Source organism: Ylistrum balloti, unplaced genomic scaffold, assembly GCF_031769215.1.
Source record: "Ylistrum balloti isolate Yb309-2 unplaced genomic scaffold, AGI_CSIRO_Ybal_v1 Utg369882, whole genome shotgun sequence".
Lineage (NCBI taxonomy): Eukaryota > Metazoa > Mollusca > Bivalvia > Pectinida > Pectinidae > Ylistrum > Ylistrum balloti.
Genome location: NW_026782019.1, coordinates 412,439 through 437,952, shown reverse-complemented (window position 1 = coordinate 437,952; position 25,514 = coordinate 412,439). Strand labels below are relative to the sequence as shown.

At 33.9% G+C, this 25,514-nt stretch overlaps 2 protein-coding genes across 2 annotated transcripts in view; one reads left to right on the top strand and one right to left on the bottom strand.

The window, feature by feature from the left end:
* LOC132546312 (calcitonin gene-related peptide type 1 receptor-like) overlaps positions 1-16,098 on the bottom strand; it is a 53,936-nt gene extending 37,838 nt beyond the window's left edge. The window contains exon 1 of the mRNA XM_060210037.1: positions 15,672-16,098. Within this exon, the coding sequence (XP_060066020.1) occupies positions 15,672-16,098 (427 nt within the window). The remainder of the gene's footprint in view (positions 1-15,671) is intronic.
* Positions 16,099-17,067: 969 nt separating this feature from the next.
* LOC132546268 (uncharacterized) lies at positions 17,068-23,857 on the top strand. The gene is made up of 7 exons (XM_060209979.1): positions 17,068-17,082; positions 17,348-17,406; positions 18,090-18,231; positions 19,169-19,268; positions 20,189-20,323; positions 21,338-21,389; positions 23,710-23,857. Exons 1-7 carry the CDS (start codon positions 17,068-17,070, stop codon positions 23,855-23,857), a joined length of 651 nt encoding a protein of 216 aa, XP_060065962.1.
* The last annotated feature ends 1,657 nt before the right edge of the window (positions 23,858-25,514 follow it).

Sequence of the window (25,514 nt, the reverse complement as noted above, 5' to 3'; positions counted from 1 at the left end):
AACTCAGGAGACTGCACTGTGACAAAATCTGGATGTGTTGTATTTCTGCATTAGTGGAACCTACTGATTAAATTGACTGGAATATCAATTTATCGATCGTTTCATTTCAAAGTTCATAGAACACTGAGCAAAAATTAATTCCAGACATATCAAGTTTTTGACGTAACAACTAATACTCTAATCCAGGACCAAAGTGGTAAATCAGACTGTTCTTGCTGTGAAAACAAATGATGCATATCCCTTCAAAACGCTCGGCGCCGGTTGTTCAAAGACTAGTTAGAAATTACCATATGTTGGTAAAAAGCTTAAATAGTTGCCACTGAAAAATATGTTATTGGCGACATTAATACTCAAATCATATCAATTAGCCGTATTTCAACAAATACTCCTCATTTTGTTTGATTTATATCTTGCAATTTTCAATAATCAATGGCAACCTGTTCAAGACATCCGTGTTTAAATCGTTCTTGATTTTCTTATTTTGGAGCCGTTTCATAGATATTATGCTTGGATTAAAATTATGGTGACATTTTGATTTTAATCTAAATTTAACGAATGATGTATCAGATAGCAATATTTAGAGTATTAAAACAAGTATAAAAATTCACTATCTACATGAAGCACCTGAACCATTTCCATTTTCGCTGATTATTGGATTCTAACATATTTGAAATAGATGTTTTTTGTAAATTTTAGTAAATCCAATATCGTTTAGCCAATGCTCGTAAATTCTATGGATTTTGTTTTGCACGTTCATATCAATGTGAACCATTTCATGCTTAACTTAGACAAAAGATGCTTGTCTGCTGTCGATAAACAACGAACCTATGAAATGTTTACAAAATAGTTGAGAGCTGGATCGATATATAGAACTGTGTTTTTCTGTTAGTAGAACTGGTTGTTTCCACCCAAATATTGACATTAGGAAAACTCTCAAAAAACTCACTAGTCTCAGGGAAACGTGTAAAGTCGTTTTAACTAATTGACCTGATAAGCCTAGGTTTTGGCAATCCAGGTTTCAAAGGCACCAAATATGGCGACATTACGGCTGTTTTGTAAGGAAACGATCAGTGTTGATGGGACATATCGAATCGATCTCTGTCACCCTTTCCTGTAGTTACCATGTCACGTGTGTTATTAATGCAACCTGATAAGACTTTTACTACATAAGTGTTCAATCAACCGCTTAATAGATAAAATGCATTATTTAATTAGCAGGTTGTATTGCTATCCCGTCCGACAAATATCCTCACCCACGCTGACACAAGACGATGTGCCTATTTAATGAAGTACACAGAACTACAGTGCTGTTTGGACACAACGAAGAAGGAGAAACACAACGACATACAGCAAATAACAAAACCTAAAGTTCCAATAGCGATTTCGAAACTCCGACAGAAATGGTGAGAAATGGGATCTTTAAAATAACAAAATTGCGTTGGATGGTTACAAGACCTATTCTTCAACAGAAACCTACACTTTATCATTTGGATCAACGACATGGATCAACGAAAAAAAAGAGAACGACATGAAGAGTAAAAGCAGCACTGCATGCGATCTATTCTATACAAATCATTTAAAACTTCAATACTCTCGCTTTAAGCAAATAAACTAGACTTGAAAATTGACTATTTAAAAACTAGGTTCCTGCCTTAAGTGTCAGTCCATAAAGTTTAATCAAAGGTCCCTTCCTGAAAGATCTTTGTTTTTCTGCCTTAGATTCTTAAATGTGCAGTTTCTAAATATATCGCCACGTGTTGACTCGTTTCTAGTTTAATATACGCTATTGGTCACGAACCTAGGCGGACGGCTTGTTTTTATTGGAAGTACGCAGTCACATTTCTCTTTCTGATGAGGCATTTAATATTAATGACGCTTAAGAATACAATTTTTATAACTCATTATGGGGGGAAAGCAACATCCTGTAAATATTGCTTGTTTTATCAAATCACTGTTTCTTCACCAGGGCTATTGTTTGGACGTTCAATCGGAATAGGTGTCTGCATTTTTACGTAATATTTGATATCATTTCAAATATATCATATTACCGAAATATCAAGCTGAATCTACTATGATGGTTTATCAATATAATGTATTCGGGTTTTCTCATCTCTATGGTACGTTATTATTATCTGCTTTTGGAATAAACACACCGCATGGATTACTGCAGTTCTCTCTTTTTAAGCAATTAAAATAGCCTTTAAACATGTACCATGACCACAGTTGAAACAACCATGAACCTTTATTTCCAACATTAATGGTCTGATGGCACGTTTTGATGACATTCTGACGATTACGATCTCATACATCTGAGACATTGTTGCACAAGCCGTCCTTGACAAAGATATCTGTATATCTTCCATGCTTATAGAAAAAATAAATGACCAATTATCAGTTTGGTCTATCAGAAAATTGTGCTGTTGAATGTTTATCTCTGCTTGTTCTTATTTTATATCATTCAATCATCCAACTATAAACAATGCCAATTTTTTCCATGTACTGTCACATCAAAAGAATGAAACAGGCAGATCTAATCTCCATAGCGATGAGTAATGACGATTGGCTAAAAAATGTGTCTAGAAAGATGATGTTCCAGCCTCTGAGTGCATTTACATTTGATAGAATTACATTTTTGTTACATCAATTTAAAATCTAAGGACATGTTGAAGGTACAACAGCTTCCAGGAGTACAAAATAATTTCTCAGTGTGCTATTCAAATGTGTGTCGTTTGTACAATCTTCGAGATTGCAGGTGGTAGACACTGCTGGTGGACCTTTAGTCCCTCAGGGTATGCCGTTACCTATATGTCACGTTTTAATTCATTCGAACTTGGCACGGTTCAGAATATACACGTGCGTGTGACATTCTTCGGAGATCATAATTCCTATGAAAATTACGAAAATTATTAAATTACGGGCCTGGTTCATCTCCCAATCCAGATTTTGATATTATTTCATTCTTTTTTTTTATTTTATTTAATTTTAATCACTTTTGGTTTCCCTCAATCGCCTCCAGGGCTTCCCAATTTAGGCCCTTTGCATCAATAAAGATTCCTAGAAGGGCGACACAGCTGTATGATGCAGGTTGATTCAATGTTTGACTGCACTGCATCTAATTCTAAATTTGTATTTAAAATGCTATTAACTTGTGTGTCGTTTGTACATCCTTCAATTAATTCAGATCAGATGGCGCAGAAGATCTGATATTCCAGGGCTTCCCAAAATCATCATTTATTTTCCAGATTTTATTTATATAAAGGTCGTTTCATTGATTTGGGTTCGAATTCAAATTGCTTTGACATGTCAGTATTTTTTCTTGTTTTTGTATTTTCACTCATTTTACCATTTTACTTAATTTTTCCGAAAAAATACTTAATTCACCAATGTACTAAGCGCATTTCCTATCTAACTGTATTAGACTATTTGTTCACCATAAGCATTGGCTTTTTCTGTCATTGGTCGGATAAGAACGACTATTTTATGACATCTAAGCAACAACTAGTAACAATGTTATCATTTATCCAAGACATATATATATATATAAATGATATACTCACCATTTTTGACAAGCCCTGAATGTAATTTGTTTTACATTCAAACTGTTCTTATGGTAAACAGCGGTTCACATATATGGAAGTTCGTAAAATGTATGCAGTTATCACAGAAGAAATATACGATGGACGAAAATGATCGAGTTCCTGGATAACAACCATCCGTTGAGTGTGTGGTTAGATCGTCAGACTTTTGTCTTACCCTTGGACAAAAACTGTGTTATTTTTGTTGTTGTTGTTTTTGTTTGTTTTTTTCTTTTTCTTCTTTTTTTAAGTTTATATCTCTTTCCCTATTTCTGCCCAATATCACGATTTTCGTGCAAGATTAAGTCCACTGACAGATAAGGCATAACACAGTGTTTCAAAAGTTGCAGGTTGATGAAAATTATGGGGAAGTTTTACGGGCGTCATAGGGATCCAATTGAGAAATATTCTATTTCTTTGTGCAGTATGAAGCTTGATGCTCATTAGTTTACCTGTTTGTTATTGCATACCTTGTTCTCCATTACATGGAATAACCAAAATTTACTTTTACAAGCAAAAGAAGCTGGCTCCTCTGGAATACCTGTTCTTATTCTCCTTGTCCTTTTTCATTAGTCTCCGTGTAATTTCTCTTTTGTAGATATTTTGCCCTAGTTTTAATGAATTTGCGTTTGAATATTATTCCGTTCACATGATGTTATTGCAATTTCTTGTCTTGGTATTTTTTATATAACTTCAAAGCGGTTGATTGCTCTTGTAACAACCATTGACGTCATAAATAAGTTAAGGTTGACATATCGGAAAGACAATCGATGTCCGCTATACTTTAACGAGTTGCCATCCATCAACAAAATGTTACCCTTTGTTATTGCGATCCTCCACACCGGGATCAAATGGGTCGGATCGATATAATGTACAGATCTGTCTTGTGATCGTGTCTTGTTTGTAACAATTCTGACATTGCTCTGACAGTTATGGAACCAGCCGTGATGACTTCTATGTACCAGTGTTCAGATGTGACAATACGAACATATCATGTAATGACCTGTGTTGTTCATTATTACCATTAAATTATCCCATAGACGTGTCATGTAGACGGTTTTAAAAGAATAGTACAAACGACATATCAATGAATATCACATTTCAGTATAAAATTTAGAATTAGATTTGTACTGGTGTGTATCGTGCTTATTGGACTCATTTATTTTAAAGTTAAAACATTTTTAAAAAATTGAAGAATGAGAAAAACGCTTAATTGATCGAAAGAAATATCAAGATCTAGTTTTGAGAGAGCAGCACAAGTTGTATTGAGGATGTTTAGAAGGTGAGTTTAATTTTCCAACTTCTATCTTGATGAATAAACCATACCGAACAAAAAAAATTAAAAAAAAGAACAAAAACAACCACGATGTTACAGAATCCTAATTAAAACTCAAAATCGATGAAACGAGGGCAAAATATAAACAAAAGTAAGATTTGCACAACCGTACCCAGGATGTAAGAAATGGTGTTCTGTTTTATCAACGACACCTGGTAGAGTGAAACAAACAGTTGAACATTATAAGATTATTGTAAAATCATATTTTCGCGATACTTTATCTATTTTCTCGTTGAGACCTCAATATATCTACTTATACTTATTTCAACAGCTTGTGGAAACATAAATTCGTAGATCAAGATCTTCCACAAAATCAATTAAATTAATTCCTCACAAAACTAAGTGATTTCACCGTTTTTACGAACTCGAGTTCATTGATGTATTCAACAGATATTGCTTTACAATTCTTTACATTCTATTCCAAGCTACATGTATTAGATGTAATGCATACTTAATGGAGGAACAGAAGGGCATCAATTACACATATCATCCGATAATAACATTTAGATCCTGGATACCAGATAGCATAATAAATTTGTAGCCTGAGAGGGCTTTTGACATGTATATATTGAATAGATTTACATGTCAGTATTACAGGGCTGCATATATCACTTGATACAGAGTCATTACACTGATTAATTACATCGCTATCTGATGGCTTCCCTGTGAGATATCAGAAAATGTCAGTTTTATCAAAACATCACTTTGATGACGATGCGTCGTTGTACTGAATAATCAACATTTATACACATACGAACATACACTTATCATTTATTGACACGGATTAAAATTTCATAATCATCAGTTGAATTTTCAATTTCTGGATAGCAGCCTCCCTGCATCTCCACCGTATGTTGTTCACATGTCGCAGTTGTTTCGATATTCAAGGGCCTGTTCCCATTGTCACGATTTTCATTCAAGACGACGTCAATTAACGGACCAACTTGTTACTCGGGGTTTCAGAATAAGTGCAATAAGAGGCTGGACATGTTTGATGGTCGTAAATTTGGTTCCGGTGTTGTATGCTTTGTTCTCGTTTGCGAACGGGACATTACTTGCTCGGATTGACCAATGTTTAAATAGTTGTTCAAAGTATGCCTCCAGATCAGGGGCATATTGTTTTGGCAATGTTTGCTTGTCGGTCTGTTTGTTTGTCTGTTGTCAACTTTAACCTTGCCAATAAAACAATACAATTTAAACATGTCAACATAATCATACACACTGTCTTTAAATGTAACCAATTAACGTTAAACTTTCAATTTTTATTGATCTTTATTCCGAACAATGTGTTCGCAGCGTTATCGTTTGGGAAGATATGAAAGTGTCTACATAAGAAGCATTATTGGTGAAAGCTGAGGAGAACCTCGCTTAATTGCCATGTATGACATTAACTTCATATTTTCTTCAAATTAGGAGCATACCTGCATAATGTATTCGTTTTAGCATGCAATCTCTAAGGGAATAGCGGTAGTGAAACTTGCCATGTTGATGGAGGGGCTTTTAACGTCAGAATAAAGACAATGGCTTTAGATGTGTGATCCGTCTATTTGAACCTTTTCTGTAGCGCCAGTAGGTGTTAGTAAGAGACTTTGATATCCGAGCTGATCATTATTCCCAGTGGAATTCCGGTGTTGTAAGGAGGGTTAGGTTTCAACAACAAACTTGGATAAGCTTTCGTTACACAAAATATTTGTGTTTAATTATCGTTCATATATAGAATTATGTTGTTGACCACTATGAAAGGTTATTGTTGTAAATAAATAGTTGTGATAATTAATGTGTTTCATTGGTGTTTGAATCTCTGTGTTAAAGGCCTACACTGAAGTGCTTGTCAGTAAATCTCGCGCACTGTATAATTTATATGCCACTCCAAAAGCTTTATCAACGCTTGCTGCCCGGGAAGTGTATTTAAAAAAATATGGATATTGCGCTGGCTTTTATTTCTAAAATCGAGACAAAATTGTATTCCGTTAGATAAAACGCCAGATTATGACCATAACACATTCACAAATAGGAATTCCCGATAGAGACTTCGATACGTTTCGTAAAATAGAATCAGTGTAGTGCCATCATGTTACGAAAACATCAACAGTAATGGCCTAATCAAGAAAGTAGTGGGACAAATAAAGAGGAAATTTCTATTTTACGAGATAGCCCTGGAGTCAATATATACAACGACTACAAACCATTTATATTCAGAATGTATATGAAAACACAAACATCGCCCTTTTTTTATCTATTAGTCATCGGACAAAGGTGATTGAAGGATCACGTAGAAGAAATATTAAAAAATAAAATTCCTATTTTTCATCTTAATCATATCATCATCAGATATAATATACTTCAAATTTCCTTTTCTATTTAATGATATTTTCACGTACTTTTTATAAGAATGCACCGCGCCGACTGCTGTTTCTACTGTATGAAAATACAATACACACAAGTAATACACAGAATTCATTAAACATTTAGAATCGGATACAGACTAAAACACACAATTAATTAACTGCATCATACAACTAGTTTGCTCTTCTATGACTCATCAGTGATGTCTAAGGCCTAGATGTAACTTTGGAATCTAAGGGACGACTGTGGAAAACCTAACTTGGTAGAATCAAATGTTAGAAACCAAATTGGGGATGCATTGATCCAGAATATCAATAAAGACAATTTTCAGCAATTTAAAACATGATGGATCGGAAAGGAGACGCCAAAGCTCGTGGCCTTCACCGAAAGAAGGATTTTTCTTTCTGGAAGTAAGGTATTTCAGACGATTACTGTACAGAGTAGGAAATGAAGAAGAGACAAAAACATGACATAGTGGTTGATATGTTGTTCTCAGCGCAATATAAGATAATTAATTTACCGTGCTACAAGATTTGATTTACTCCTTAAGAACATTTCCGATGGGAGTTTTGGGGGATCATATGGACAAGATGCCCCTTCAGGAGGTTTTTGGGCCTTGTCCATAACCACCATCGACAGAAAACATTGTTAAGGTTAGATCTAGTTTTAACTATTACTTATTGATAAATACTTTTTTTCCAAATCTTGCATTTAACATTGTACAGTAGAACCTCAAATTAGTTTTAATTTGTAAATTAACATTAAAAGAACAATTGAGAAGAAGGATTTCTTCCGTAAACGAATCCTGCACGCATAAATTGTGTTATCGCATCTAGAGGTATCCATTCCTGTTTGTATCAAATGTTATCCACAATTTTTTGACATCGAATGTGTCCAGACTAACGTTATTGTTTTTCAAGTGCATATCAGAATGATGTATAAATGGGGAAAATGACATCATCAGTTCTTACTTTGCGTTTTCGTACAAATTCGCTTCGACGCGAATGTCATAAAAATTCCATACCATCGTTGCCGCTAAAGACAGTGGTATTTCATAGTTCAAAGTACGTTGATGTTAAGTCTTGTTACTGCATTTTAGAGGTTCTCATAGATGTCGCGGGAAGATATTTCCTTCAAGAATTGAAAGTCGACGTCAACATTTCACTTTCTTTTTTCTTTTCTAACATACCGATTGAAAATCGTCCATGTCCGAACTTGAACGGTTTCACTGAAAGCTTGGCATAAATATCCGTCCTCCGAAATAGTGACAAACAGAATTCCTCTTTTATAACAACTTAAAAGCAATACGAATGCTTAGAACGTCACTGTTATGATCTTGGTTTTAGTTTCCTTGGGAAAACACGGGTTATACAAACCAGATCAGAATCAAGGTCACATTTTAATTACATAACGTCTACCGCCAAAGATTGTCATCTAAAATATTGTTCATATCTAAATACCAACTTTACATATTTTTACAACAATTGCGAAGCAAGTTTTCCACCCGACAAAGTGTCTTACTTTGGAAGGAAATCGAAGAAAATTTTCATTGTTAATAGAAATACAATCACTGAAATGTAAGTCAGACGGTTTCTTTCCCAACAATACGTCAGGACGTAGAACAGGATCTTAAAGGATGTTTTTTTCTATCAGTTCAACATCTCAACATTTTAGGAACATTAAATTTGACGTGCTGTTTCATTAATATATTACATATAGACTAGTCAATCTATTCAATAATCTCAAATTACAACAAAGAAAATAATGGTATTTGTCGTTAGATGGGATCTTTATCTACTTATGGTGAAAATCGTCTAAATCAGCAGGTGGAAAATTCGATTTATACTCTTTATCGGGTTTTCTGTGCCTTTAAGCGCAATGCGTATGGATTGCCGTACCAAAGATTGCAGACGACTGCAGCGATGAACGATTGGTGAATTTTTTTGTGTATACATACCAAACAAATCAAATAAAAACAAATGAGAAATGGTGATTGTAAACATATTCTTACATCCACTCCAGGTAATCCTGTTTGTTAAGAAGTTCCGGAGAAATCCATTGATTTGTAATTATGTGAAAAGAACATATTAATTGAAACCAATTCGTGGGAAAGCTGATAAGAGCATCGCGGCGAGATTCTTAGAATAGAACTGTCAACAATTTAGTTAAAATGACACATTGCAGCATCTGGAGGTGAACGATCTCTATTCTATAAAACAATTACGAAGGAATGAACTAATTACGTAATTTCATATCATTTTTTACATGATTTTAATTGAATATGTCATTAATATCAAATTCATCGTAGTTTGGACGAAAAAAAAAAATATGGAAGCCCTAAAGCATCAAAATCCTTAATATTGTAAAGCTGTCAAAATTCATTTTTCACTTAAACACGCGAATTGAGAAAGCTTTCATGCCCTTAAATGAAAATATATTGCTAATGTCAGTGAATGCGCAATGATTATATATTGGTCGCTTTGTCTAATCTTCAATAAAGATGTTAGTAGTGACAACGCAGTTAACGCTAACAGCGAAATAGCAATCCAATGTTTTCGTTGAACCTGGACATAAAGTGCACATATCCGGAATTATTTACTAATGATAGAGATGTAAAAGAAGTGTTTTAAATACATCTAGGACTATAAACATTATTCTGCAAACAGTGTACTTTGGACAACAACATTAACAGCCCAGGGAACTTTCGATTACAAAAGCTGTTGTCATTTAAGTGCGAAGAAACCAGAACGCAAACACGGATCGAACGTGTCAGCGATAAAAGCTAATAATTGAGACCAAACATTTAGAGAATTATGCAAGCAACTAAACGATGAATGGGGAAACGAAGTTTATGGAAAAATCTATTCACTCCTTCTCGCGTTTGGTGATATATGCCACAATCAAGTCAATACCAGGAGAATCACATTCGGTAAAGTAAGGTCGACTTTCTACTCTCAGTGAAAGTTTCCTTTATGCCCCGAAATACAGATTCAAAATAAGTATATCTGATCTTGTTGAAATAAAAATTAAAAAAAAAAATCGTTGTGAAGCAGAAAATGCATACGGTCAACAACACATCAAAGACCTACTTAAAGAACACTTTGGAACTGATGTTGTGATAAATGAAATGTACATAACTACAAAATCCATGATTTTTTTTTATCAAAATAAAACGAAACCGCAAGAGGAAGGAGAAATCTACTGCAGCTCAGATACTCTCAAACTCGTTTTTTCTTCTTCCTACACGGAGGTTCAGACATTTGAAAGGTGCAAAGCAATGTTAAATCGTGCTGTGATACGGCAGTTTTCACACAGAAATGTGTTTTTCTATTGGAAGTATTTGCAAAATAATGCAATGGTCTCGGTTTCAAGAACTTTTAGAATGTATTTATGTACCAAACAGTTCCTTACATTATCTCTGGAAAGGCCATTGCACAAGCTGCTCGAATATCACTTCTCATTGACGCTGCCGTATATGCTCTGTTGATGAAAGAAGCGTTTGGAAATAACATTTCTGGTGATTTAGATGAATGGATTAGAAGCTTTCCTAATGACGAAGACTTGTTTACAGAATTACCGACACATTTGATAGAGTAGTTGTCGGCCAGATTGTTATTGCTAGTGTGAATAGAAATCCATTTCAAACATGTGCAGAAAACACTAGACACTGTTTAAAAACTTTCCTAAACCCCTTTCTACCGTAGCGCAATCTTCTGAAACAAGCTACACTGCTGAAAGAATTCGTAAACGCAGAACGGACAGACAATTGGAATTCGCATTTGAGGACATCGGAGGAATGCTACCATACTTCAAAGCAACTGGTCACAACATATACACAAAATTTTCCCTGTAAGCCTGTCTAAAATATACAGCATTGGAGATAAGCTATTCAGATGCGTTCCAACTTTTCCAGAATGGGCAGCACGGTCTAAGAAGGAGTGATCGATTTTGGGGTAGCTTCGCAACGGATCTTATTATCAAGCAGGTACTTAACTATATTATTTATTAGTTACACTTTTCAATATGAAAGCAATATAAAAAGATATTGATTTTCATCTTCTACAATTCAAATTCCACAAATTATAGATATATATTTACTTTAGGTACAAATGAGAAGTCTCGAAACATCTGGAGGACTGACTCGTGGTAGAGGCATTAACAACCTGCATAGTTGTACTGGCGATGCCATAGTGTGCGGAGTGCAATAATGCTAGGCAAGAGTTAACTGGTACGTGCATGCAGTTAATTAACATTCACACACAGTATCTGTAGAACATGTACCTATGAAAATACTAGTATATATTGTGAAACGTATTTATGATTTTCACAAGGCGGATGTCGTCGAAGAGTCAGAAGACGCTTATCTTCCGGAACACCTGGTCTTATCAATAGAAAACTCAAACTGAATTTGAGTTTGGATTATGATTATGTTGACATGTTTGTTTTTCATTGTTTTTAGTATGAACTATTCGTCTTATTAGCTTCATACATTCTTTGACAACAACGAGTTACCAAGAGCTGCTACAAAATTCAGTTTCGTGGATTATATATGGCGGGGGTCTTTTATATGACGGTTATCCTGTCTGCAACAACCATTCCCTAAAGACACACGAACGGATTCACTAAGACGTCCCTTTTAAAGGAACATCGCAGTTAAAGAATTTTTTTTTGCTATTTATTGTACGGTTCTTTTTTTCACGTGATTGTTTAAAACACGAGGCAGTTCATTTTTTATACTCGAACACTCAATAGTGGGCAGAAACGACACTAAAACACAAATTAAACTCCAATTGTTTTTTTGTAATTTCAACACCAGATGTATTATGAGTGTGGCTAATGCTATATAATAGCTCAATTCAGAATTGCGAAGTAAATGACATTAACGACCAACGTTTTTGCGACATTTTTGTTATCAGGCGACAGTGTTTTTGCGCATGCGTTAGCATATATGACGCAAAATATTACATATCCAGACTGTTGATCAGAAGATTAGGATTTCGTTTTTCCATTTATTAACCTGTTTATGTGAATATTTCAGTGAAAATCAATTGTCAATGTTTATAAGATGACACACTTGGTAAATATATGCAATAATAAAACCAAAAACTTAAAAAAAAAATTTTTTACCGTGATGTCACTTTAAAGGTAAAAAGGGACACTTTCTGGTAATACCACAAATAAACAGTGATTCATTAACGAACTCTGCCATCATTGCCGTCAAACTCAGTTTGTTGTATACAAGTAACTGGGGATGCCGATGTAACAATTGCCATGACAGCGGTCAAATGTCATAGGGATATACATATCTTGGTCCTTGGAGAAGACAAAGGTCTGCTTGTTCTACTCTAACATCAGTACTCTGGTGGAGCATGTAATTTGACATTTAAGTCTCTAAAATTGTCTACTAAGCGGGATTGAAACCGAAATGGGACATTAAAAACACAGGAGATACTTAGTGTGCTGGTGTTTGCCAACCCTCCGTACATACATGCATTCTCTGGATGTGACAGTACATCGATGATGAATGGAATAGGAAAATCAGCTATATTTCTAGAAATATTGAGCATTTTCTTTATTAAACAAACGTACAGGTATTCCTGGACGCTGAATCCAACAAAGAGGACAATAAGCAGCCGGGCGAAGAAATAGCAGGATTGTTTTCTGGTGAGGCACCACATGAGGGAATGAACATCCTTCGACGTAGAAAGTTTGTCTCTAAAACATACACAGGTATGTGTTGTGTTCATATACACTCATTGTCGCCCACAGCCGACGTACTATATCAGCACAGCCTTCTTGTGTTCTAACAGTGCAAAGAGGGGTTAGGGGGCACATTAAATGTACTTAACTATGGATCGAAAGACAAGGTCAATCAACTATTTCCAGTCTACACAATCGCTGCCTTTGCACCACAAAAACTTCCAAAATTCATCCAAAAAGCATTGTGACAGGATGAGATGTTCCTGTCGCAAGAATGAAATATTTTGTTCTCCGTGCGGAGAATGACACGGTCAAAGTTGTACAGATATTGAAGACGTTATTGCGAATGATTAATACGAAGGCGTCTATTTTTTTTTACATTTGTTTGCCTTGGTGTTTGACAATCGAAAATAGAGGTTAATCAAATTCATATCTTCTGAAAAGAGTTCTTCTGAAAGAATATTGAACACATGTATTTTCATGTTTGAAATAACCAGGATTTTAACGTTACTTAACGCAACTAGGTGTCATTGATTATGTAGAAATTGTTAGGTGCCCTATATACTGACCCTAAAAGATGTTTTCCGTGATTTTTTACGGTCATAATTCATAAAATTCTGTCTAACACATCATTCTATTTCACAGATATAAACACTCGTCAACTATATAATTTGTCTTCTGCACCAAAGTCGCATGCATCCTCTGTCGTCAGTATACACGTCACATGTGTCACTTCTGCGTACAGTCGTCGATGTTGGTAATACCCTCTGCTGTCATGACAAACGACGTCTCTATCATCCGTCATCAGTTCAAACGTCACCTGTATCATCTGTCGTCATTACCCGCGTTATATATGTCATCTGTCGTCATAACCAACGTCATAAGTATTATTTGCCATTACTGACGTCATCTGTATCATATATCGTCATAACCCACGTCGTCTGTATCATCTGTCGTCATAGCCAACGTCATAAGTATTATTTGCCATTACTGACGTCATCTGTATCATATATCGTCATAACCCATGTCGTATTTTTCATCTGTCGTCGGCACCGGATCGCTTGAATCATTTATTGCATGTACACACGTCGTCTGTGTCACATGTCGTCAGTAAATATATTAAATTATTGAAGTATTTTCGCCTACTGAATTATCGCTCTTTGTATACAGAACGTCGTTACAATCCTTGTTGCTGATAAAATCCCATCTCGTTATTTTCGTGGCTTGTCTCTCTGTCAAGTTTATTCCCAGTATATCGATAAACATGAAAAGCTTGGAATATTATGTCATGCTTTCTGTAAAATAAATCATACTATTTTCAATTGAAATGGAAGACGAGATTAGATTTGGAGCCGTTAAAATAATATCAATTTCCATGAAATCAGCAAATCGTTTTGATAATTATTTTCAGGTTTGATTAAAATCTCGGGAAGATTTGTGGAAAAGGCTTCAGTAGAAATATGGCGTGTACATTTCATGGACTATTCATAAAATCAATAAAACAATATCACTGGACTGTTCCTTTAATACGTTATTAAAATAAACGTGATTCGTAAAATTTATTTAAACAATATTCTATTTAATCGCATTAGTTATTCTCTAATTCAGACAATTTCCTCTTTAACAATTATGGAATGTTATCGGCATTTGGAGTATATTTCGTACTTCAGTCCGCTTAATACAAAACTCGGATGGAAAGTGTAATGAACAAGAATGAACAACGGTGCCGATTTCTGTGCTATGAAACAAATACAAATCAACAGAACTCACTGTTTCAAACCAGAGTTAGATCAGAAAGAAAAATGTTTCTTTTTCTCGTCAAAGTCTTGTTACCTCGGAGTCCATATTTCGGAGTATGATAATATTCTCTGAAAAGTTTTTTTTTTTCCCTCTTTTTTTACAGCAGTGTTATATTATATCTTAAAATGAATTTGTGAAAGCATTGAAAATTGCTTTGTTTCTAGGTATTTTCGTTCTCAGATAAGTTCGTACAAACATGTGACAATGATGGTTTGAAAATTACATAAGCATTTTTATTTTTATCGTCTGTATAAGTTAAAGTTACCAAAGGATCTTGTTTCGATGAACATAGGTGATATTAGTTTGTTATGATAACGTTAAAAATGATAAATGTAAATACTTTAATTTAGCCGTTAACAATTTTGCCGCGGTGAGTATGGTTTTTTGTAAACCTGAAAAAATGCAATATTAACCGATTCCAAGTAGGGGTTAGTATCATTATGTATAACGCAATTAGTCTATCAAGTGTCACTAATGTCCCATACTCTGGAGAGCTTTACATCAGCTGCGCCAGTCAGAAATTGATTCTGCTGTCACACTATAGACAATGACGTTACGTCGAGGATTGAAAACGGTACAACAAAATGGCTGCGTCGGTCTAAAATCTGTCAAAAAAGGCCAAGCCTCACAAAAATCAAATTTTCTAATACTCGTTTCATAAAATCGCACATACAAAAACTAATTTAAGACTCTTGATATATAAGTTATCATCGTTAGTCCTTTATATGTCATGTGAACATTTCATGACGTCGATTGAGAAAAAAATGTTTTATGATATTCGCGAATTGATTTCCGTTTATATAGTAACTTATTTACACCTCTCTCTCTCTCTCTCTCTCTCTCTCTCTCTCTCTCTCTCTCTCTCTCTCTCTCTCTCTCTCTGTTACCATGCAAACTAATTTTGAAAGACATACCTGATACAAATCCGTACTCAATAAACTCTGGGCAGTTAATGACGGCCGTTTGTCCTGCGTCCGTTTCTTCAAAGCAGCCGAACCCGTCCCATGTGCTTGGACATGTGTTGCGTCCTTTCGGACGCGCATGTGTCTGTCTTTGACAACAGGATTTAGCTGCCTGGCAACAGGACGTCCATCTGGCACAATCCGCAGAATCGAGAGTACCGCAAACTCGTTCAATCTGTCCGAGATCGTCTATGTCTGGAACGGCACTAAAAGTACCGTTCCGAAAAACTAACAGAGGCGAGCCTCCATTCCAATCAGGATCTAAATTAATTTCCTTTGAAATTCTTTGCTGAAACAGAAATTTATAGCACCAGGCACATGTCCACACATTGAAGACAGACGCGTTGAAATAGCCAGAGGAATCGCGACAGAGTGCCATACCTGGCGAGTGTAGAGTAAAGGCGGGAAGTCTGGTGCTACGGCGGATGGATAGGCACGCTTTTATGGAGACCACAGTGGTCGATACAAAATCTCCTCTGCGAGTCGTCTATCACTCTACTGGTACCTACCTATATCAGGGCAAAGTCAGATAATTTTTCAACATTTTATTTCATATACATTTGTTTTATAAAGTATTCACGAGTCTTCTACGTTAAAGTAATTTATATCTCAGAAACATAATTACGATGTATGGGGACGTACAGTCCTATGTTACAGATAGACTACATATTTAAGCTGTCTGTATATCGCGTGTTGTTCTATATGCAGCATGTTTTAACAAATCATTTGTCTATTTGATACTAAGAAGATTAAATAATATCCTAACAAAAATAATATTCCTTGTAAAATCTTAAGAATCGAATTATTTTCAGGAACACAAGACAACACACGAAATTATTCATGACGAGATTCTCTTCGAATCCCTTACCCGTCAGTGTGTTAAAATAGCAAGAAACTCAAAGATAAGTGTTATGTTTCTGAATTAATTCATAATCAGTTCTTGAAGAAGGCGATAATAATTTGGAAGTTAAAACGAAACATTTTATTTCCTCTAAAAAGTTCAAGTATGAAGCATTTCACAGATTTTCTTTCAAAGAATAAAATCACGTTCTTTCACTTCAGCACTAGAAAAAAAGTTCCTAGATTTGGACCTTGCTTCAATCGGATGAAATGACAGCTATTCATATTCAAGTAGTGAACCTGATAATTACAGTATAAAATTGTAATTAATCACAAGGAACATCATAACACTCAACGCCCAACATCAATCAAATGATTTTAGAGTTATTCCCCTTGTAGGAAACTCTTATGATTACAAAACAAATTTTTCGTCTTTCGTCTGCGGAGCGCGTTTCCTATGAAATTTGGCCTGTCAATGGATGGACAATTTGCATAACACGCCTAAAATATGGATATAGAACAGGTGATGGTTATAACATAGCTTTATGCAAGTTTATTTTTTACCAAAATTGTAGAATATCTACTCCTATTATTACTGATTCAGGTTCCTACACTGTAGGCTACAGCAGTCAGGACTAATATCGTCTGGACATCGGTTACTATGTTAACGTAATTAGGGCTATCAGTCAGCATCTAAAATTAGGCCTGATACGTGTAGGAACTAAGTGTACACGTATCGATACTAGCCTGATGTCTTATTCAACGTTACTGATTTTATTGTTTTTAAGAATGTCTCAAAAAGTGACGAGAGCCTGGATTTCAAAGGATTTGAGAAAAACACGCCGTGGTAAGTTTGAAACTTTCTGCCACATTGTCAAAGCATTGCTATGTAAAAAACATTTTCATCCCTAATATTTTTCTAGTCAGTAGGCCTAGTATTTTGCTTTAGTCAACGAAGCAAGCAAACAACATAGTGTAGCGATGCTTTAAAATTAGATACATCTAGTAGTAGTAACATATATACATGTATCAAATCGCACCTCTTCTTATGTTGGTAATTAAAGTCAGATATCTTGGATATTGTGGCAGAACAAAAAAAAAAAAAAGAAAGAAACTTTCAATATATGTAAACATATTTTTTTTTATTTTCCATAATGCAATATAATTTCATATAGATTGAAGAAAACACTAAGACATGTGTTTGAAAGAAAGTGATGAAACTTTTTGATTCTATAAATTGCCCCATGAATAGCCGGGGTAATTTCAGGCAAGTCCCCTTTAGAATTTCATTTGAGAAAAAAAGTGAAAAAAGGGATACATTATAGATATGATTTGTGTAATTATTGGTAATGCATAACTTTTGGGATTATATCAGAATATGTTTCAAATAAAGTTTTGAAACACATTTATATGTATATATGAAGAAACTAGATATAGTATGAAAAATGAATACGTTCAAAGAGTACAGTCATAAAATATTCATATGAAATGTTTCCAACTTATGCGATATCATATTTATTATCATTTCAGCCTTGAGTTTAACCAGAATAGTGAAGATGAAGAAAACACCTCATTTCTGATGAAGCAGAAGGAAGATGGATATTTACAGGAACAAGAAATTATTGATGCTTGTCAAAGTATAAACACGTCTCCAAGGAAACGCAAAATAGATGTATGGCAAGATTAATGTCATCACCATTTTATGTTGAGGGAGAAGGCACCCATGTTACTCATGTCAGTCTGTTACTGTCATGACTATGAAAGATGTTTAAGCTTGGAGTCTACTGGTTTTCTTTAATGTGTTTGCTGATGTTGTTTTTTTTCCCAGTGACCTAAATAGACTGTTAAAACAATTGATTTCTATCAGGTAAAATTTCCTTACAAGAATTATTATTTTAAATTGTAAGATATTGGTCCCTGTCACAATGTATTATATATTCTTTTTTAAGTTATAATTACCACCATCATGAATTAATTCCTTATCAACTCCCATCTTCTCCATCAAACCCATGTTTCTCACTCAAAGTACACCAATTTACCTCCCTTCCCCAACCACTCAGCTGTTCACCAATAAAACATTGGTGAAAACATAGATTTCTAAAGGTCAACAAACAATGCAGTGGCTATGTCTGTCTTCAACTTTCAGTAAGACCAATCAACAGAACAGTTACATTTCAAGTGTTCCTGGTGATTGCTGTCATCAAGGGACAAACTCTACATCCAATAACAATTTTTATATAGATTTAATTTTACAACAGTTGTGAAACATTCAGCTAACTCCACTCTAATTAGTCTGTCCTGTTAGCCCAGATGAAAGAACACGAGGGTTCTTAATGTGTGAGATAACTATAGTATCCTGGGGGAAACCTATGTGATTGAGCAGGTGGCCTTTCATGAAAATGAACTCTAGACGTTTAAGAGAAATGCAAGTGTGTTGTCACAGATACAAATAAACAATTTTGCAAGTGAAACCTGCACCAGGTCATTTATTTTTCCAGTCTTCAATTGCAATTTTCTTTAATGAAATGTCAATGGTGAAGAAAGCAATACTAAAATAACACCAGTAAATTTTCACTTAAACTTATAATGAGCCCTTTGTTTTCTTACAGAAAGATGGTTTTGTAACTCCTGCGACTCCAGATATCCCAAAGTCTTCCTGCCATTATGGTCAAACCAAACAAATGAGAATAGATGAAAATGCTAACAAAGGTAATAACACCAGTTGCTGTGAATCTATACAGAAAGTGTTTGAAACAAAGAATGGCTTTTCATACCTGTAAACATAACAAGAGTTATGGGCCTTATATGTGTGTATACTTTATTTGGCTGAAGTTTCTCTGGAGTAATACTCCTTATTTTGTCAGTAATTTGGATACTTGTCAGATACACAGTTTGTTTTCATTTTCATGATTTTATTTTATCATAAGTAAACAATTAATTAGACATCAATTTCAACAGGATACACCTTTTCATTTCATTAGAACAGGATGGGTAATTACAAAGTCACAGAAAAAGTATAGGAGAAGTTAATCTTATGGAAAATGTATTTTTGAGTTCATAACATTTAGGGATCAAGGATAGAATGGAAGTTGATCATATGATTAGCTTTCATTTTCATTTTATTATCACAGGTCTATGAAGACCTAATCATGAAGTACAATCTAGTGGTGTTGAGAAAATGGTTCAGTATCTATACCATTCCAGTGATTCTGAACTTTTGGATATTTGTGGCTGATAAAGATGTTGATATATATTCTCTATCTTCCTGAAAAGAAATTTCTGTCTTAATTTTTTAATTTTCCCTCCAATTGAATTCATTTATATTATAAGGAACCTTTTTAACCCTCCCTATAAAATACTTATATGGTTGATAATTTTAGGAGGATATTTCAGAAATAGATTTGAAAGGTAAATGTTTAAAAAAAAAAAACGAAAACAAAACAAACATGGTTTAAAAGTATACATATTGTATTTGCTGTCCATTCTTTAATAATTGAAAAAAAAAATCATTCAGAACCGAGGACAGATGATTGTGGAGACCTATCAAAATATTCTTATTTCTATTTACATACGTATTGACGTTGTAAGTTAAAAAAAATGATGATTAACACTCTGTTTTTTATTTTCAGAAGATGAAGGGTACAACACTAGTAAATTAACTGACCATTCCCCTGGTCAGGTATCACATGGAGATTGCTTGAGAGTTTCCACTCCTTCTCAGAAAGATCTACAGTCAGTCCAGAGTATCACAGATATCATTAATGGTAAATCCATACTACTAAAAAGTATCAAAAATATTTATTTTACTTGTATCGTTAAATTTCATACAAAAATTCAAACAACATTTTTCATGGAATATCTTGATATAGGTAGAGTTAATACCTCTTAATGATTTTGTTTTGCTGGTAAATTTTTTCTTAACATTTTTTGACAGAATAACACGCATTCATTCCTTAGAAGTTCTGTCAAATTAGTACATTGATTATAACATAAACTTTTTTATTTCAGTTTGTTTTTGTGCAGTAAAACTGTTAATTTTCGTGGAGGATTTATTCTTATTTTTGTGCAGTAAAACTGTTAATTTTCTCGGAGGATTAATTTTTGCTGAGTTCGTGGGTACTCTTAAGCTACAATTTCATAGGACCACACATCCATTTTGAAACTGTTAAAGTTAGATGCAGATCTATTGAGCAATATTTATCAATGAAATGAAGTGTCTATAAAATACGTATTTTTTGGGAAAACCATAAAATTTGAACTCCACATAAATGTTATTTTTATGGGAAATCTTAAATGTGCCAGCAAGATAACTCTTACTTCTTTGTCCAAATAGTGTTGTTCGGAGATTGGAAGAGTTACTTCCCTTTACATTCCACATCTGCATGAACCTGTCTACAATTGGTCATGGTCATGATTTGGAAATTGAAATAACATTACATTAACATATAATTATATCTATTTATATGATTTGACTCAAGTGTAAATTTAATGTATCCAAGCTAATCATTTTCCCAGCATTCATATATATTTCTTAGTTTATAACAGCTAATCAAATACATTATAGTATAAGGTATCATTGATTACAACAGGCACTTGCAATCTTTAATAGTAATCATAGTAATCTTTATTCAATACTGAATAAAATTTCCTTCAGAGAGTTATAGGTATTTCAACTACAATATATGTAACATTGTTTAATCTTCAATAATCCATGAATTCCTATAAAAGATATTCAGTCAAAGAATTTCCAAACCTGAGGAGTCTTTTGTATATTTCAGATATGTCAGAAGAAGCAAATCATATACATCAACAGTTTTCAAAACTGTTCAGGTATGTAACACAGTTTCACTGCTGTAGTGCGGAATTGATAATGATACTAAAACATATAATCTGTGAGGGTCTAAGGTTTTATCACTGGTTCAGTGTCCATTATCCTACAATCAAGTATACCTTTCAGATCACAACTAAATAATTATTATTTTGATATGGAACTGAATTTATGATGTTTCTATAGGAATAGCAACTGCAGTAGTTAACTGTGAAACTCGTAAATAATGTTTCTTTTGTGAGATTTCTTTCCTTTTTCATTCATGATTTAATTCACATTGGTTTTAGGAAAACATGTAAGTCTGCTGTAGGATGTTAATTAGTTCCATTTTAAAACTAGAGAAACAACAATTGATATGACCCTTACCAACACTTTGTAACTGTATTTGTTCTGTACCATCTTCTTTTGCTTTGTTTCTCTATGTATTAGTCATGTGTCAAAATTATATTGTTGCATGTTAATGAATTGAAAAAATGTGTTTACATTCTCAAATGGTTATGTCCCTTGATATCTTTGAGAACCACCGTCACATTACTTCAGTTGTTTTGAACAAGTGTATTTTCATTACATCTCATTGGAATTCTTTGAATATCTACATACACAGTAGAGAAACATTTTTTTTATTTCAGTTTATGTTCATATTAGGCAGTGCAGATGGGAATATTGTAAACCAAAGTGAATCTACTGTATCAGCTTTTCAAAACTGTTTACTTTCCTTTTGTTTACAGTTATTTCATTCCAATTTTCTTTGGTATGATGAGGTGTGAATATTCATAATCTGAAGTTTGTGTCACGAATCCTCACAGAGGTAGTTTAATTACAAATAGCTGTAGAAAATCTGATGTACATTTTAATAGAAAATGCTACAATGGGGATATTCGAAGGGATATCATTAATTTTGTTGACTTCAACAATCAGTTGTATTTGAGTCCTCCACTTATGATTTTGCTCACCTTAATAAATCTCTTTATAAATGGACTTGGTCAAAATTTTGTCAATAGTACTCTGAACTCATTAGAAAAAGTCAAAAAAAAAAACAAGAAAAAACCTGCACAATGCATATATTTGTGTTAATTCTGAGCACCTAACATTCAGTACACAAAACATGATTTAATTAAAATTTTCCTAAAGTTTATTTCAATCAGAAATTCTGATTTTACATTTTCAATGTGAAAAAAACATGCCAGTGTCACAATTTCACCTGATTTCGTCAGGTAAACCTAATATTGGCCATAGGATTGACCTCCTTACAACGTCAAATATGCTAGAATCACCATAAATTGAATGACATGAGTTCAGTATTTGAAAAATTCAAAAACAATTTTTGAATCTAAGCTCGTCAAAATAATATTTAGATAAAGCATAGAATATAATCTAATTACCTATAGATGTGATAACTATGCAAGATGATCCATCCTAGATGACCCATTCAAACACCCTTTCATCCCTGATTTTGAATAGGTACAACCAGATATTAGGTTACCAGAGGATGGCGACACTGCAATGCCAGTCAACATAATCTCTCGTTTTTAAACCAGTGTTTATTATGTTCCTTTAGAACGTGAATGTGAAACACGAATCTTCTGTTTTTTAAACTTTGTTCTATAGTTCATGAAAATGAAGTTTCGGCTCAGAAGATCAATGTTAATGAAATGTCTGTGATTTCTTGGGTCACAGTATGTGTTGATAGTTGATTTCATAGTTTGAAACACGTGTGTATTTCCGTTAAAAATATATTTGTGCTTTATCCACGACCTTTTAAAACTTCCCTTGTCATCCTTAATAAACATTTTTGTGTTAAGATTCTTAAGATAAAATATAACTGAAAAATTATCTTGTAAGAATGTTTCGTGCACGGATGCTGCTGTTATATTTACGTGACACATTAAAAATATCACACAGTAGACCTGTTAGGATGTCACTCACTTATCATATTCAACCAAAAATGTTTGAAAAACCGTATACAGATATATGCTTGGTACCAACATTGATAAGTTGTAGGGATAAGAATATCCTTGTTAGATTCAGAATATAAAAAAATCACTTTAAGATATTGAAAATAGAAATTTTGTGACACGCATGAATAAGTATCGTTGCGATAAATGAAAAAAATAAAAATCAGTAATGCTTACCAAAACGTCTTATTGTTAACTAAATAACAATTTTGGACAAAAAAATTTGTAGTATAGAGAAACAATCAATATGATTCACGTTCAAGATGTTTATTAGAAATATTAAAGAGACCTCGATAATTGAAAAATATAATTATATGATGCAGATTACCCTGCGAAAATCATCAGCAAGAAATATCTTACCTTCCAGAGAATGTGAGGAATACGAAGTCTTGTGTCCAGAGAGGTTGGATAAGTTAATTGCTGAAGCGAAGACGTTGGAGGAGAACCAAAATCAACAGAAACAGGTCATGTGTGGGCGACTTAAAGTTTTATCTCGTACACTTCAGTTACTGTGACGTTATACAGTGTACAGTATATCCGTGCTGATTACTTTATAAGAAAACTGTAAATTGAAGAAATACGTTTACTCAATTTTTGTGACGCTCACCTGTCTGGCAGATACGAAAAGTTGACGTGTAGTTTACATGTCTTGGTTTTTAAAACTTAATTTGTTATGTCCTCTTGTAGGAATTGATCATTTAAGAATAACACTTCCTACAAAAGTTTCAGTGGCATTCAATGTGTAGTATTAGTAAACTGATCTTCCGACGATTGTTGTGTATTCATTGCAAACTGAAAAACATACTATTCTGTGTTACAGTTACTGTGACGTTCCATGTGTCGTTACTGGTTATCGCAAATTGAGTGTCTTTTTAATTTGCTACATACGTTGTTAATAAAATATCTACTGAATGCAACCTAGCATTAGCACATTTCTGTTAAATCTCTAGTTTTCATTGCTTTTTGATCAGTCCTCTTTGATACGCTCTTCTGTATCATTTGATTTTCCTACTCTGTACACCACTATAACCAATTCTAAACTGAAAGTACGCCTTCATGGTTTCTTATTGTGAAGAAGATATATAACATCAGAATCAATAGGCAAACTAACGAGCATCATACTAGGTTAGTTTCAAATCGCACGAAGAAACGGAATACTTACTTCTTAATGATGTCACTATGACGACCGTAAAACTTCCACAACCTGCGTCTTTTCAAACCCTGTGTTACGAGTTAGTCAGTATGTTGACTTCTTGGACGAAAATGATGATAATGGGAATAGGCCTTTGAATATTTAATATACTTGTGACATCATGGGGTGATGATTCAAAGAGTTTTTTTTCCAGAAATAAATTCAGAATAGGGAAATTAAAATCATCACCTTATCATACAGCTTGGTGGAAAGCTGCCATTGTTGGTTACGTTGTATGAAAAGATCGAAATAAGCGGCTGATGAGTCCGTCTTGTCCTTGATTTCCAATTCTGATGAGTATAAACGATGGCATGGTCAATAAATTTCTTGACATTTGAAGACAAGACGTCAACAATATATCTGAAAGTGAAATTATACGACTTTACAATATCTTTGTGGCAGGTTTTAATAAACTCTTCGATAAAATCAGCCTAAATGTTACTTTTAATTCATATACACACATATTTCTATTTTGTCATTGTTTTTGCGAATATCATTCCTTGACAGCAAATTCATTACTTCCTATGATTTTATGAGAAAAAGAGTCATATCCAGTTTAGTTTCAAAATGATATATTGCAAATGTCGATATTTTGATAATATGTAATTCCATGCAATAACATAATGCAGTGTTTTTTGGGTATTTTTTTCTACATATCCCATAAACAATTAACTTGTCGTTAAATGCACTTATTTTCTTAATTAATTGTCTGGAAGGTATGTCAGATTAATAAACCTATGATAAATGTAATTTCATATGTTTTGGGGTAGCTTCAGAGCACGAATTGTTCTACCCTCGAAGATACGATAACGTATTCAATAAGAAACATGTATTGAAGATACGAAAATATAGAGTTGTTTATTGCAAGAAATTTAGTTTTGGTAAGAAAAAGCTAGCAAACAAGCACGTTTTGTAATATAAAATGTGAAAGTTCGCAGCACCCTGCGCTTTGAAGAGACTCCAGCTGAAAAGGTTTCGTT